At 50.1% G+C, this 16,957-nt stretch overlaps 1 protein-coding gene across 1 annotated transcript; it reads right to left on the bottom strand.

The window, feature by feature from the left end:
- Positions 1–12,719: 12,719 nt before the first annotated feature.
- On the bottom strand, positions 12,720–16,741 carry MEX3B (mex-3 RNA binding family member B). The gene is made up of 2 exons (XM_014827776.3): positions 16,326–16,741; positions 12,720–15,528 (listed from the first exon to the last, which is right to left on the bottom strand). The coding sequence occupies exons 1-2, from the start codon at positions 16,603–16,605 to the stop codon at positions 14,081–14,083; spliced, it is 1,728 nt and encodes a 575-aa protein (XP_014683262.2). The 5' UTR covers positions 16,606–16,741; the 3' UTR covers positions 12,720–14,080.
- Positions 16,742–16,957: the final 216 nt, after the last annotated feature.

Below are 16,957 nucleotides of genomic sequence, written 5' to 3'. Positions count from 1 at the left end.
AGGAAAGTGCCTCTTTATATCCCCTTGGTCCTTTCACTGGGCCTTTCTACATGCAGGGACTACAGACAAGAGGCCTGGAGGTGCAGCAGCCATCTTGTGACTCTGAGGCACCAAGCGCATAACAGATGGTGAAGCAGAAAGATGGAAAGAGCTGTGGTCCCTGGTTGTGTCTCTGAGCCACCAGACCACCCTGATCTGCCTACTCTGGGGCTGCCTGTGTGTAAATCCAGTCAAACTTTGCTTAAGCCACTATCAGAAGTGTTAGGGGTTGAATCGTGTCCCCTGAAAAAACATGTGTTTTGGTCCTAACCCCAAGGACCTCAGAACGTGGCCTTATTCAGAGACGGGTCTTTATAGAGATCATCAAGTAAAGATGAGGTCATTTGGGTGGGCCCTAGTCCAATAGGACTGGCGTCCTGATGAAAAAGGGAAATTTGAACACAGAGACAAATGCGTGGAGGGAAGACCAGGTGAAGAGACACGGGGAGGAGATGGCATCTGGAGAAACAGCCTCAGAGGAAGCAAACGGTGCGGACGCCTCTGTGTCCAACTCCGGCCTCCAGAACTGAGACAGCACACTTCTGTCGTTTGAGCCGCTCACTGGGTGGCACCCGGTCAGCTCCCGCAAGCAGATGCAGGAGGGTTGTCTGTTCCCCAAGCCCGGGCGCATTCCTGTACGGCACAGCCAGGTGGCCCCCCCGCTCCGCCGCCCCCAACTCACCCTACGTGTGGCCCCGATGGTCATCTGATGTCACCCCATGTGGGGAAAAAGCTCCCTGATTAAGTCCTCTTCTCTGAGCTGCTGGGATAGGCGCTAAATTTATTTAAACTTAATGAGCCATTAAGAACAAGTGAACAGCCAGGGAGACTCTCAGGGTTCTCAGCAAGAGTGGGAGCCCATCCCTTTCTGAACAGCATTGGCTCGTGTCCAGGCTGCCCGTGGCCAGAGAGTCCCATCCAGGAATTATTCAGCAGGACAGCAGCACACTACGCTGTGTGTCACTTTCTTCCTCGCCTGTGCGCTAAGTCTTGCATACGTCCCCACTCTGCGAAGCTTCTAAGTTCGATTGATTGATTTGGGACATTGGTTTGGATGCAGGAGTTTCCACATTCCGACCACTAAGGAGGATGAATTGGGCTGCCCTGGAAGGCACTTCTTTCCGGTTTCCAAATTTAAGCTGTGGCCGGGTTCCACGCAGAACCTGCAGGCCTGGACTGTTCAGGTGCTCGTGTGAGCCACTTGGCAGCCCAGCCTTGCTAAGCAAAGGGCAAGCTGTTTACGCAGCAAATTGAAAATCCCACTCCTTCCACCACTCACTCGGTCCCAAACTTCTCATAAATGTTTGAGTGAAATTTGAGGTGGTTTTTCTTCCTAAATGGGAAATATAGATTGCAGGTTTTCATTCATTTTGATCTCTTCTTTGGAGCAGAATTCCTGGAATCTGACCAGCACTTACTCCTGAAGGTATATTAATGAATGCTGAGGTATCGAAATTAAACTTTTACGATGGTAACACATTGATACTGCTGTCATTCATACATGGTCGCTCAAAGAGAAGGTTTAAAGTAACGGCTACTAATAAAAAAAGGGTCTTCGGAGCTTCCCAGTAACAAGGGTTGGTCTTTGATATTTCATTCACAAGAGCTGGATCCGTGTGGAGCTTTGGTGAGCAAATGCTAACGGTCACTGGTAAAATAGTAATGCATTTATTTATCCCTACATGTCATTTAACTAGAGTTAGCGACACTTTTTTATTCTCAGGTATGGTATTTTGTCAGTCTGTGGGTCACATATGTTCCAACTATCTGCAGAGCACCGTTCACATCACTACTGTAAGCGTGGTCCTGTGTGTAAATCCGCTCACGGTGCTGCCGTACGTGTGGTCCTCAGTGGGAACCTGCTCACAGTGCTGCCATACGTGTGATCCTGTGTGTGAACCCGCTCACGGTGCTGCTGTGCGTGTTGTACTGTTGGTGAACTTGTGTACATGTTGCTCTGCACGTGGTTCTTATAATAAAGGGCCTCAGACAGATGTTTCAATGAAGCTTCTCTGCATTCATCACTTTAGTGTTTACTCAATTTCTGGTTTAACCCTGTTCCCAGCATCTTGCATTCCGTGTTCACGGCTGGAGCACATGTTTCCTATTTTGTGCTCTCCGTCTTAATTACTGCCTGTTGATTATTTGCGTCTTGTCTGCCTGTTTGTTTAATCTTTCTTACTCTCTGCGGCGCTCTTCTCCCTCCCGGAAGCTCTTTGTCCATCTTCCGGGCTCCTCAAGATCTCTTCTCAAGTGCTCCTGTTGTTTCTCCTCCAGCTTCCACAGCTTAGCTACACCTCATACAAATTTTCAGCAAATCTTTGATGCTACATTTCTACATGTCTTAAGAATTTTCTACCTTTGACCATGTAAATAAATGCTCATAAATACAGGATTTTTCTAAAAACACTTTGCTGTAGTAAATTCAAAGTAGGTAACAAATGTTTAACCTTAAATGTGTAGAATTTCTAAAGTTAATTTCAGAAAAGATTAAATAAATGATCTTTCAGAAATCTACTCATTCCTATAAACGGAGATTATGTACCTGTCACCTATTAGCATCAACATCTACTTAAATCAACAGTGGAGATTTCCAGATGATCTCTCTAGTTGTATACACTTTGGTTAAAACAATTATGTAAAACCACACCCAGGAGAAGGCTGGGGAACATTGTTAAGCTACACACACACACACACGCATGCCCACGTGCACACGCACTTGTACACCCTTTCGAAATAAGCAGGCACATTGGGGCTCTTTCATGATATTCTCCTCTACTTTATATCCTGTCTGTCTGTGCTCCTAAATGCATGGTTCGCCTCAGGATATGGAAATAGACCTTTTAATATCCACAATCAAGATAAACCTAAAGCAAATTGTTTTGAGTTGCGTATAAACCATTGTCCCCAGTCCTCCCATTGAAGCACAGTTCTTTCTTATTTGACATCATCCTCAACAGGTGTAGCCTTTCCCCCGGGCTGATCTGAGCTCCCACCGAGAGCCTGCGGGTGGAGGGGAGGCTAGACGTCACAGCACAGTCAGAATGTCACCAGGCCCCTGTGTGCAAGCTGCTTCCCCGCCACCGGCTTTTTCCCATCCACCTTCCCCTGGTGGGATGGAAATCTGTGATGAGCAAGAATATAAAAAACAGGGCTATGACTTAGAATCGTCAGCTGGGGAAGGGAGGGCTTGAGTGTTTAATGGGGACGGAGCTTCAGTTCTGGAAGATGAAAAAGTCCTGGAGATGGATGCTGGTTGCACAACAATGCGAATGTACTTAATGCCACCGAACTGTACAGTTAAAAATGCTTAAAATGGTAAATTTCATGTTATGTATATTTTACCACAGTTTTTTTAAGTTAAACATAATAAAAAAAGAGGGACCTGTTAGTAAAATAACATCTCGACGCTGTGCCATGAGAAGCTGGTGATGTTGGACAGATTTGACTGTCTCATAGATGCCCCTCTCCAGGGTCAGAAAGACTCACACTCTCTCCTGTGTGCACAGCACCAACAAGCCCCCACCTGGAGCGGCGTTAGAACATCAAGGACTTTACGTTCCTCCTTCAGGACGGAGATGGAGCTCTCACGGGAGGACACGAAAACAGAGAAAATCAAGAGGACCATGGCAGAGAAAGAAGAGGGAGGAATGGAAGAAAGTGGAGGGAAACCTGCACACCCATCCGAGCCCTCTCTGCGTGAACTGAAAGGAGACAGGGGGAGAAGTCAGGAAGTAGTCACAAAACCCGCTCACCACGGTCACCACAGTGTTACACCCACCACAGTACAAAAGCGGCCTAAGTGCCATGGACAGATGGACGGACAAGGAAAATGCAGCGTGTTTATGGAATAGATACCATTCCATATTCCACAATGGAATATTATTCAGCCTGAAAACAGAAAGAAATCCTGCCATTTGTGACAACACGGATGGGCCCAGAGGACATCGTGCCAAGTGAAATATCCAGACACAGAAGGACAAACCCTGTGTGATCTCACTCATGCGTGCGATAGTCAGAATCACGGAAGCAGAGAGAGGAATAGTGACTGTGAGGGGCTGGGGGACGGGGAGATGGGGAGGTGACGACCAAAGCGCTCTAACTTCAGTTGTGCAGAGTAAGTTCTGGAGACCCACTATACAGCATTGCGCCTGTAGCTGACGACACTGCATTGTGTGCTTACAATTTTCTAAGAGGGAAGATCTTATATTAAGTGTTCTTACCATAAAAAAAATAATAATAATAATACTAAAGGGGCAGGAGGAAACTTCGGGAGGTGATAATATGTCTGTGGCCTTAACGGTGGTAATGGTTTCACAGGCATATACTTATCTCCAAACTCACTGAATTAAATACACTAAATTTGCATGTAAAAATGTAAGTAAATGCATATATTAAACATGTACCACTTTTTATATGTCGACTGTACCTCAATAAAGTGGTTTAAAAAAAAATGCCCTGCAGCCTCTTCTGGACTTCCAATCTACTTATGGTTTCAGATCCAATCCCCACTCCTCCCCAACACGTCTTAGGTGTTTGGGAAAGAACATGGCCAAACCCCCGGACAGAGGCTCTATTTGGAGAGGAAGCCCAGTCTTCCCCATGCTCTACATCCAGTGCTCACCAAGCTGGCCCTGCATCTGGCAGCAAGCGTGATGAAGCCTTCAAGACTTGTGTCAGGACTGGCTTCAGTAGAGGCCAGCAGTGTAGACTTCAGTATAGACAGCGAATGCTTCCTAAGGCCACATGAATGGAAGGAGGCTGCCCCCGCTCTGCTCCCGAGGGTCGGCGCCTGCGGTGCAATCGTCCAGTCACAGCGCCAGAGCTCAGGTGAGCAGAGCAAGCACATCGTGGAGAGAAAAGTCGAAGCCCCTAGGGCTGGGTAGCAGGAAACAAGGAGACTCAGGGGCTCGTGGTCGGTGTCCTCAAATCCCTGATGGGCTGCCAGGTAAAAGATAAATTTGATTTGAGCCACAAAGTGAAAGCTTTTGGGTGGAGTTTCGGCTTTTGACTCCAGGCAAGGACCAGCTTTCTCAGGGTTGGACCTGCCCAAAGGCGCAAAGTCAGGACTTTCATTGCCCTAAGTCTTCAAGAAAATGGTAGGCGGAAAAGGGGCTTCCAGCGTTGACAGAGGTACTGTTTGAACTAGGTGACATTTAATTCTCCTCTTCGCCAAGAGTCTGCTAAGCCACAAAGCACCTCCTTTCATTCCTCCTTCCCAACCCATTGCTCTCTCCCTGGGCCCTCACCACCTCCATCTTGGGTCGCTGATCCCTTTGGCAAGTCGAGTCCTGCCAACACCAGCAACTTCCTCTTCCTAAAATACCTTCCTTAGGCTGCGCTCTGTTCAAGGCCCTTCCCAGCCATATTCAACGTAAACACTTGTCTTCACCTTTCAAATCTTTGACAATCTCCCTCCAGCCCAGTGATTCACAAACTGCTCCAGGTACAACTTTCTTCTATCTGTCTCACCAGGGTTCCACTTGGATCTTTGTTTTTGTAAAAAAATCAACACATTTCCTCAGCAGAGGGACTAGTTCAGGTGAAGGCACAAACATGTAAAAACACAAGACGTTTTGAGGAAACAATAAGCGAAAGCATTTGCTCTAAACTCGCAACGCTTCCTTTAGTCGTCACCTCAAACATCCTCATCCCTCCATTTTTAATAACAGTGACCTAGCCGCGGAGACTTGAACCCCCAAATCGCCCCGTCCATCCCACTCCTCAGGGATCCCCTCGGCCACCTGGCGCTGTCAATCCTGTTGGTTTGAAGCGTGTGAAATTGCAGTTATTGTAGGTCAAAACGGTCAAAACAGTCCAACATCAGCAATTCCACACAATTCAGACCAACAGTTTCTCAAGTGCCTTTCAACTCTCCCTTCACCTCCGTCGTCCCTGATGCTTTTGTACCTCAGGCCTCGCCACGACCTCCCAGATCACGGCCAGGGCTCCTCCTCCACCCCCCTCCAGCCTGACCAGGCATTTTCCCAGCCCACCCGGCTCATGGTCACCAGAAAACAGGGTTCCCTGACCCCTGCAAAGCTCCCCCCAAAACTCTCAGCTGGGCTTTTCAGGTCCTCTGCAATCCACATCTGACCTGCCTTTGCGAACTCACCTTCCACTCCTCCCTTCACAGGACACGTCCCTGGGGGGCCTGAGGCGGGTCCAGCGGATCCCAAACCCCGCTTCCCATCAGAGTCTTGGAGCAGCTTTTATCAATCAATCAGTCAATCAATGAATCAGGACTTACATTCACTCATATATGTATTCACCATGCCTAACTCTTACAAAAAATTGTTTTAATTGGTAGATTTTATTTTCTAGAGAAGTTTTAAGTTCACACTAAAATTGAGCAGAAAGTACAGACAGTTCCCACCTAGTCTCCCCCCACCCCACACACAACCTTGCTGACCATCAATATCCCACATTAGTGTGGCGGATTTGATACAATCAATGAACAAACATTGACACATCACTATCAAGTAAAGAAAAATGTTTTTGAAAAGGTAACATGTATACTTTTTTAAAAAGATCCAAACACTACAAAAGGAAATAGAGGGAAAAGTAATGCTCTCCAGCCCCTGACCCCCAACCCCACACCTCCCTCCTCTGCGGTGTCGTCTGTGGACACACAATCGCACTCGTATGGATGTCATATGATTTTAGTACAAATGTAACATATGGCGTACACTAAAATGCACCGTAATTTTTCCCCTTAATAATACATTCTGAAGATTGTTCAATATCAATGCAAATTAAGCCGCTTCGTCCTTTGTACAGCATTTTGCAGAGTTGTCCAAGGCATATATTTATATCTTTAACTACCCATCCCTATTGATGGATAGAGGGGGTTTTTTCAACTGCAGATTTCCAGGCTTAATCCCAGTGTACTGAGTAAGAATTTCAAGGGGTGCACCCAGGAATTTCTACTTTATGCACCTTCTCCAGGTTACTCTCAAGCAGGCAGCTCAAGGAACTAGTTTACAAAGCAATAAACTAGTCCATCCTCCCAATATTCCAGCTGAGAAACTGGGGATGAAGGATACAAAGTAATTTTCCCAAACTTGGAGCAGAGACTGACAGTAGAGCAGGGTTCTCAGAACAGGAACTGCGGGTGAGTGAATCGTCTAGGAGGTGCACCAGAGGAGAGCGGCTGTGATACGTAACCCCAGGTCCTCATCCTGTTTATCGAGGGTTCCCAGTGATAATGTCCTTGCAGTCCAGTCCACTCATGTCGAAGAGCCTGCTGAGTCCTCAGAGGAACATCGAGGCAACACCACCAGGTTTTGAATGAGAAGTGTGTTCACTGGACTCTAAATCCATGGGCGGAAGATTTGGGATTTTCAGTAGGCAACCTATTAAATTTACGCATAAATTATTTGGCCACTCCTGGCTGCTCTATAAAAGCAGGAATTTTCTGTATGTCTTCACAGGGCATGGTTAGAAAGATGCTGGTTTCCAGAAATCTCTAGTCTCCGCTTTACCGATGATTCCCCCTTGGGCAACACATTTAAGCTCAGTTTCTTGAGCTATAAAATGAGGATAATAATTCATCCACCACCTCATGTGTCTGCTGTGAGATAATTTCTATGAAATCATTTTAAAAGTATAATTTATCCTGTATAAAATCAAGCAATAGCACTGTATCACTTTTAAAGATATGTTGTCCATCACAATGTTCTATGTAGAAGATTTGGCTGAGGCAAAATTGACAAACACCTCTCATGCATTCTACTTTAAAATTTTAAAGTTATTTTTGACCTACAAAAGTAAAATAATCATATGGTAAAATAATCCAAAGGTCATGGGGATATAAAATGAAAAAATAATAATAAGAGCAAATGTATTACATAGACAGAGATAGACAGCAGTCACCACAAGTCATGCGCCATCCTAAATGCTCCTCAGAGAAACCCTTTGAGGTTTGTTACGATTATCACCTCCGTTTCATACATGATAAAACTGAGACACAGAGAAGTGCAGTAACTTTCCCAGGTTACACAGCTAGTAACTGGCAAAGCCAGTTTTCTGTCATCACTCCCAAATACTAGTCTTATTCTCCAAAGATGACCACCGTTTAACAGATAATTGCGTATCTGTTTTGTTTTCTATTTCTGCATAAAAATTGCCCTAAAACTTTGAGGCTTAAAACAACAAGTGTTTATTTTCTCATGGTTTCTGCGGGTCAGGGGGCAGGGTTTGGCTTAGTTGCGTGTCTCTGACTCAAGGTCCCTTATGAGGTTGTAGACGAGACGTTGGCCAGGGCTGCAATCTCGTCTGAAGACTTAACTTGAGGGGATCTGCTCCCAGGTCCTTTCACAGGGTTCCTGGTGGGGCTCAGTCCCTCCTGAGCTGCCGGACTGAGAACCTCCGCTCCTCGTGGCCAGAGATCTCCCTCACTTTCCCCAACATGGACCCCTCCTGGGGCTGCCTCAGGACAGGGCAGCTGGCTACACCTAGAGTGAGAGACCTGTGAGATCACATCTGAGATGGAAGCCCACCTTCCTAGAACCTAATTTCAGAAGTGACATCCTGTCGCTCATGCCAGATTCTCTTCATCAGAACCAAGTCACAAAGTCCAGCCCTCGTGGGGCTTTCACGGGCTGTGCACACCTGGAGGCGAGCATCATCTTAACACTGCCTATCATGACAGCCTCTAAGACTTTTCTACGCATATAAAACTTTTTTTCCACAAAAGCTTATCCTTTTCATTTGCCCTTACAGACGTCACGGTGACCCCCCATTTATTACAATACCTAGAATTCCACTGTGTGGAAATTACATAACTTAACAAACAAGTCCCCTATCGATGGGCATACAGCTTATTTCTGGTAAAACACCCTTTTCACTAATTGTCCAAGTGTGTACTAAGCACCCCTGTGGGCCCGGCTCTGTACTGGGTTTTGGGGGCATAGAGATGGAAAAAGAGACCCCTGCCCTCAAGCCATTCTCAACCTAGAGGGGAGAAAAGATAAGGAAACAAACAATGGTGAAAAGCCCTGGCAGGTGCCCCTACAGAAGGGGGTGTAAGCCCCAGAGAGGGACGCAGCGCGGCTGATGACCCAGAGGGAAGCCAACCATGGCTCTTTCCACAGATGAGCAGACGCAGAGACCCACCGTCTGTTTCCCCCACACCTTGCACGAAAAAAGATTCACGGCGTGGACAGCAACCCTAATGCCATTTTTAGACCATGCCCAGATCCCACGGGGTGTGATAAATGCCCTAGAAAATGAAGTCAATGGGAGAGAAAAAAAAACAGCCGAACGAGGAGCTGGGCATTATGGAGACCAAACAACGGACCACATTTCACTTTTCAGTCAGCGTTTTGGCATCTTTTAGTCACTGTCTAAATTAGCTCATGTGACATTTTTATGGAGCTTTTTTTAGAGGGAGAGAGAGAGAATTCTGTTCTCATTTTAACCTCATCAAGTGCTGTTTTTTTTTAATCTACCTGGAAGGAAACATTATAGAATTAGCTGAATATTCACTGCTCAGATGGTCAGAAAACAGTCAAGAGGTGACAGGCTTTGGAACACACGTCACAGAAAGGCCCCGTGCTCATAAGGCGCTTTCCATGCTTCTGATTCTCAGCTGTGTTCGTGAGCCGCCCAGAGTCTCTATAACCGAGCCCTGAGCCAGCCTTCAGATCAATAACGCTTATCATTCAGAAGGAGCATCGTTCCCGTGGGTGGCTATTTTGTGATGAATGAGTCCTCACTTTTTCTGAAAATACCTCCTAGACAAACTGTTTTTCTGAAAACGGAAACCGTTTTCCTGAAGCGGTAAAGATGTGAGCTCTGGATTTAGATGGACTCAAGCTGGAATCCTGGGTCCGACACTGATCGACTGCATGGCCTTATGTAAGTCATTTAACTTCTCTCCAACCCACCTTCCTCAACTGTGAGTTGAGTTCATTCGTACCTGTCTCATCGGGCGGCGTGAATGTCCAACCCTCAGCACAGTGCCTGGTTCAGAGTGAGGAGGGCTCAGTAAGCTGCTTCATCACTGGCGTCCACGGGGCCAAGTGAGGGATGTTTAACTCTGCCTCCCTTTCCCCGTCCTGGACAGCAGGTTGGCCTTGACAGTGTGGGGAGAGAGCCTCCAGCACTGTAAGTGTCACCGGGAGGGGAGGCGGCAGGTCAGGCTTTGACCAGGTCAGGGGAGAGAGGAGGGCAAAAGGGAGGCGGCGGGAGTCAGCATTAGAAGGGCCCTTGCTCCCCAGCCAGGGAGGGAAAGATGCTCTTAAGGTGAGAAACAGTGGGTGTAGCCAATATAATCCCGTCTCTTCCCAAGTTACCTCGCCCCCGTAAAGCTCTAAGACAATTACCACCAGCATTACACTGGCCAGCGGGCTCAAAACCCCTTGAAACGGGGCAAATTTGTTCACATTTCCTGGAAAGATAAGGTTTAAGAGATACAAGCTGTGGATCCCCCTGTGCCTGAAATTCACTGATGATAAGAGGGCTTTTCCCAAGCGCCACTTTGAGTAGGTTACGGGGACCCACGAAACAGGGAGAGAAGAGTGAGCTGCTGGCACAGATCGTTTCCAGAATTTCTCCATGAATTCATCTCACAGCCATGGGCAGCCTGACAAGACGGAAAGAGTGTGAGCTGGAGCTGGAAAACCCAGGTCTGAGTCTGGGGGACTGCCCTTTGAATATTTGGGCAAATCGGCGGGGGGCGGGGGTCAAAATCACCCCCAGCTGAGAACCACTGGTCTCCATAAAGAAAGAGACGTGGAACAGCGATTAGAGGAGAGACGCCTGTTAGCTGGCTTCTTGCTCCTGCACAAAGACGATCTCAGAGGGCACAGAAGGAGAAAGGGATGCTGCTGGCAGCTGTGGGGCATAAATGTGGCACCTCTCACCCCTCTAACTGTTACCTCCACAGCCAGGGACCACCTCCACAGTTGTCATTTGGGGAGCCTGGGGATGGGACAAAGGCTTGCCTTGGATCAAAAGCTAATGCCACCTAGTACCACATGAGATGTGCCCGCGTCTCTGCAGGTGACAAGGGCCTGCTCTGCGGGGGAGACCAATGGTAGACGGCTCTCTCTCCTCTCCAGGAGCCTAGTTTTATTAATAATATATCCAAAAGTTTCATGTCAACAAAGGGGACCTCTCACAGCAAAGAAACACAAGCCATCCAAGGGTACGTCAGCAGCCTCAAAATTGGATCTTTTCTCATTTTCCAAAGCAGCATATGGACCACAAGAAATCTCAATGTGTAAGAGTCCCTGAGAAACTCAGCAATCAAGGCTTTGAGTTCTCTTTGCCTTCTCCACCATCATTCCGCCAAAGCAGAAGAGCAAAGTCACATGACTAAAGAAGAACGTGTAAAAAGAACCTCTGTTCTGTTCTGGGCGTTTCCGATCAGCTGAAGGGAAGGTGGAACTGGGCTCTGTCACGCTGCTCCTTACCAGACCTCAGCAAACCCCAGCCAGTCCTTGACGGAGAAGAGAAGGAGGCAAACACTGCCTGGGAAGATTCCAGAGTTGAAGACAACGCCAGAAATTTCCCAAGCGGAGCCACTCCTTTTTCTCCTCTCACCTACCTCCTGCCTGTACACAGCATCCTTTAAACCAAGCGAATCAGGAGCTATGATGCACACAGTGACTAAATTTCCAGACAAACAAAAACATTGGGGAAAAGAGGAGCCACCAACATATCTTTTAGCCTTCTCTTTGGACTCACCTGCTAAATGTCACCCCTCAGCACAGAGTCAAATAAAAGCCCGCCACAGGCCAGGCAGACCATCCTCCTGGGGCAGCCCAGCCGGGAAGTTTGCTGGAAATTCGGTGGTGTGGTCTGGTCATCCCTAAATGCTCTCTGGAAGGCAGAGTTCAGGTCAAGGGAAAGCACGCCGCTCCATCCCCTGACAAAGCCCCACAGCCAGGCGGGCGCAGGTGCAGCCTGCCGAGAGCAAACACAAACTTCTCTCAAACAACAACAAACGGTTGACACCCGCAGCCTGTCAACACCAATTAGCCTGCCCTGCCAGCAGAAGCCTGTTAAGAACAGCGCTCCAATCCAGCGGGCTCCACCACAAGCAGAAACTGTCCTCCCACGGCTTCGGCTTCCCCGGAGGAAGTGACCCTCAACAGGACCCACCCCAGCAAGCACAGCTCTCAGGCCTCTCCACTTAGGGAAGCCCGCCTGGTGGCTGGGGTAAGACTCTCCCAGGACCTCGCACTTTTGCTTTCACACGCTTCTTCCTCCACAACAATCATAATAAAAGTTATTTTTAATGTAACTTTAAATACTTTAATATTTTATTTTCTTAATGTTTTAGACAAATTTTAACAGGTTTTTCTGGGCCTGAAAAGTAAAATATTCCCTTTGAATGTTTTCATTTCCTTTGGGTTTTTTTTTTCCTTCTAATTTTAAAAGAAATTAAAGTTTTCCTGGGCCTCTAAAGGCATCATGAGCCCCAGGCAGTGTGCCCACTACTTCTAATGGAGAAGTAAGCCCGATCCAGCAGAAATTGTCAACTTTTTAAAAATACTGTTTCCCACGGCCTGTATATTCCACCAAACCCAACTCTGGCCTCTCGAAAGTCCGTCCTATCGATAAAATACGGACATGATACACCCTGAAGTTCTATACTCATCACTTTAAGACAGATCCTTGCGCAGGTAGACGCCAAGGGGCCGAGAAAAAAATCAAGTCACCACACAAAATCGATTTTCTTCAATATTTTATTTATATAGAAATACTTAAAAAATGAAGTAGCACCATTACTTAAGTTTTACCTTTATTATGTAGAACTTTAAATGTCAGAAAAATAAAACTCTTGATACAATTTCAAATCTTGTCTCAGCAAATATAATATTAGTATTTGACCATGAGGTTAAAGGCCCCTTATCATAAAATAAAATATACTTTGTTTTTTAAACTTTGCTCAGTAAAGTACATTTAAGCTCAAGTAACGTCACCTACATATACATAAACGAGTGGTAAACAAATGTATTAAAATAGAAATACTAAAACTAGAGTGGTGCAACAGAATTGTTGTAACTTGCACTGAATTCTATTTATACAAATGTTAGAAAGCATCAACAGTTCCTTTTGACATGTTTTTACATCTCCGTTTTTTTGTAATAATATAGAATAAAATATGCTTTATATCACTGAATAGAAAATATGCTGGGTGAAGCAGACGTAGAAGATTTGTCTGAACCTATAAAATCTCCATCCCAACAGAATACTGTTCAAAACATTACACATTTTATGGTTTGTCACAATTGTGTGATTATTAAAATAATACAGTGTTCTTTGCCATAAGGCCATACTAAAATAAAAAGATTTAACCCAGCTACAAAAAAGTTCACTGAACTTAAATTAAAATACTTGTAAACATCTTTGCAATATGAAATATAATTTTTCAAGTCAAAAAAGAATAAAATACTTCAATCTGTATTAATGCAATTTCTCTTTAAAACTTTTAAATGTTTTTAATATATAAGAGATATGTTACAGTTTCTTTAACTTTAATAAAGCTGCAGTATCCTGGTTTCACAGGAACTCCTGGCCCTTCCACGAACATTCAAAAAGGATCCACCGCGTTCTGTAATAAGCATGGTAGGAACGCAGCCACAAGGGGACACACTACACAGTCCACACAACCCATACACTATTATCATCATCTTCATAATAATTACTGTCCATTTTTTTCCTACTTTAAGAAAATGGAACACTTATGGGGTTTTCTTCTTTTGGGAGCTTCCTATTGGGTACAGTGTAAAAACTATCATCACTAGAATGTCGCCTTCCTATTATCTATAGAGCATGCAATCGGGTGGTTCACAGGCTCCCTAGGCCGCAGTACTCTCGATGCAGATATCCTGGCAAGTTCCTTCGTTTAAAAATTAAATTTTAAAAATGAGCGGATACTACAGCTTTCCAAGCTCCTCTGGGATCTCAGAGTGCGAGCAGGGGAGGAGGAGGAGGTGGGGCACCAAGGAGGCAGCGGCGCTGAGGAGCGAGGACCGGGCGAGGGGTCTCCCCTCCCTCGCGCGGGGCGCGCAGGCGCGCGCTGCCTTCAGGAGAAGATGCGGATGGCCTGAGTGACCGCCGCGTGGCAGACCGGGCACTCGGGCTCGCTCTTCTCGCAGATGCGGTTTGCGCACTCCATGCAGAAGAGGTTGTGGCCGCAGGGCACTAGCGCGGCGATCACTTCGCTCTCGAAGCACACGGAGCAATCGCGGCTGCCCTTCCGCCGCAACCCGGAGGAGGAGGAGGAAGAGCTGGAGGAGGAGCTGGACGACGACGAGGAGCCTGACGTGTCCGAAGGCTGCAGGCCGGGCAGCTGCGACCCCAGCCCGTTGGCAAAGGCGGCGTAGGCCAGGCCCCCTCCGCCCGGGTCGCTGCGGACCCGGCGAGCCAGGTGGTGCTCGCCCGCCCCCGGGGCCATGTGCAAGGGCGGGGACAAGCGAGGGCAGCTGGTGCCCGGGTGCAACCGACGGTGCACCAGCAGCCCCAGGTTGGCGTTGGAGGGCGCGCCGGCGCCGCCCCCAGGAAAGACCACTGAGGAGGACGAAGCGGACGAAGACGCAGAAGAAGAGCAGGAAGAGGACGCGGGAGCTGCAGGTCCGCCTCCCGGGGACCGCTCGAACTGGGCCCAGAGAAGAGGCGCCCCAGGCGGGGGAGCAGGAGCCGGGTCGAAGGTGGGCTGTAGCTCCGGACAACCGTCGGGGGAAGGCACGGAAGCTTCCCCCGCTGCGTAGGTGTATCCATTGCCGTTGTTGTTGTTTCCGTTGTGCGAAAAGTTGAGCGCCGGGCTGGGGGGACTGTAGTCCGCCAGGCGCGGGGTGGCGGCTGCGCTGCCGCCGGTCCCCCCGCCGAAGTAAGAGTCTGTGGAGGCGCTGCCGAGCGAGCTGGAGCTGTCGTTGCGGTAGCTACAGAAGGGCTTGCGGCCTGGGGTGGGCGTGATGCTGGGGGTGGGCTTGCTCCACAGGCTGCCTGGGCCGGACCCGCCGGACCCATGGTGCAGATCGAAGCCCACATCCGTGCCGTTGGCGTGGAAGTCGTTCTCGTCTGTGAGCTCAATGATGCCGCCCGTGCGCAGGGCGATGTGCGCCTCGATCTCCTCGCGCGCGCGGTCCACGTTCTCTGGCATGCCGGTCACCTCGAACACCGGCTCCTTGTCGCGGCTGGGCGTCACGATGTACGTGTGCGTCTGTTGTTGGATGCGCTTGATCGTGGCGCCCTTGGGCCCCACCACGAGCCCTACCACGCGGTAGGGCACCCGCACCTGGATCGTGGTCTGCCCAGGCAGGTTGGGCGGCCCGGGCACTGCGCCGTTGAGCGCCGTGTTCTTATTCCGCGAGGCGCGGATCATGGAGAAGTGCTCGGCGGCAGAGATGATCTCCCTCCGAGCCATGGCCACATCCTCCTTCCTGCCCGTCACAACAAAGACAGGCTCCTCCCCGCGAACCGGGGTCTTGATGTAAGTGTTGGTCTTCGCCCGCAGCGCTTTGATTTTACAACCTGCGAGTCAGGGTGCAGGGGAGGGAGTGGGAGAGAGAGACAGACACGCCCATCATCCCGGGGTAACCGCAGAGACCTGGGACAGCCCGCGACGGCAGGACACGCGATGGGCGGAGAGGGGGCGGCTCCCTCGCTGACCCCGGGCCGCGCCACGGGCTGGGAAGCGGTTCTACCCGCGAGGCGCTCGAGGAACAGCCCAGCCCTCCCCCGAGGACTGCAGTAGTCCCGAGTCAAACCCGAGGCTCCCAGAAAAAGTCCGCTGGGGAGATGCGGCTGGGACCCAGCGGGGCGCGCCGTCCGCCCTGACACGCGGCGAAGGGGGTTCAGGGAAGCCGGCCGGAGCCGCGAGCCCCCAGCGCGGGGGGCGGGTGGGAAGGGAGGGCAGGCCCGGGACCCATTGTTCCTCCTCTGGGCTCCATTCCGCTTTGCAGAAATCCAGAACCCTCCTCCCATCCGACACTCTCTCCTCCTCCTCCGCTCCCGAAGGACCGATCAAAGGCCCCCTCCCCCAAGCATCTCGTATTTAAATTGCATTTCCCAGGGTGGGCTGGGCAGGGGGCCCTCCGGGAGCAGGCAGTGTTCTTAGCAGGATACAGTGCACCCCGCCGCGGCCGCGCGCGGCTCTGGGACGCAGCCCGGCTGCACTTTCTTTGTCTGGGGCGCCGGCCCATCGCGCGGCTCTTCCTCCCTCCTCTAGGCTCCCCTGCGCCGCGTATCTCGATCCCTCTCGCTTCCTCACCGCGGGGCGGTGGCCCGAGACCCCCTCCCCTGCAGCTCCCCATCCCTGCGGGACCCACCTTGTCGCCCCACGATCTCGGCGACATGCTCGGAACTGGGCACCGGCACGCACTCGGTCATGTTCACGCTCTTCTTGCGCGGCTCACTGTCGTATAGAGAGGCGCCCTCGTCACTGTCCAGCCCCAGAAGGGAGAGCTGGTCGAGCGCGAGCTGCAGGGCTCTCTGGTCATCTAGGGTCTCTCCTCCGCCGCCGCCGCCGCCGCCGCCGCCCCCGCCGCTGCCGCCCCCTCCGCCGCCGCTGCCGTTGCGCTCCAGGTCTGCAAACAGCGAGCTGGGCATCGCTCCGCCGTGCGCGCCGCGCCCCCGCCGGCCCTCGGCTCGGCGGCGAGGAGCTGCGGCCACAAAGGCAGCCGGGAAGCGAGTGGTCAGGGGCGGGGAGGCAGGCCGGCTGCAGAGGGCTCCGTTGCTCCTTTCTCGGCGCCGAGAGGAGTGGTTCGCTCCGTACGGTCCGCGCCGGGCAGTGGCTGCAGGAGCCCCTGCCTGGGTCCCCACCCCAGATCTGCCGGCGGGTGGGGTGGGGGCAGAGCTCGAGCGGCAGCCGCGCGTGCCCCCGAGTGCCCGGCTGGCTGGCCACAATGCCGAGCGAGAAGCGAGCAGGCGAGCGACAGCAGCGTTTCTTTAAGGAGCCCCT

This window comes from Equus asinus, chromosome 2 (assembly GCF_041296235.1).
Source record: "Equus asinus isolate D_3611 breed Donkey chromosome 2, EquAss-T2T_v2, whole genome shotgun sequence".
In the NCBI taxonomy this organism is placed as follows: Eukaryota; Metazoa; Chordata; class Mammalia; order Perissodactyla; family Equidae; genus Equus; species Equus asinus.
Note: the sequence above shows the minus strand (reverse complement) of the source record. Positions and strands in the feature narration are given on the sequence as shown.

What these genes read in the sequence shown, in the direction of transcription:
- MEX3B (XM_014827776.3), bottom strand. Translation starts at nt 16,605, where the DNA reads ATGCCCAGCTCGCTGTTTGCAGACCTGGAGCGCAACGGCAGCGGCGGC. An exon ending in CGAGATCGTGGGGCGACAAG is followed by an intron (nt 15,529 to 16,325) that starts GTGGGTCCCGCA and finishes CCTGACTCGCAG; the next exon opens with GTTGTAAAATCAAAGCGCTG.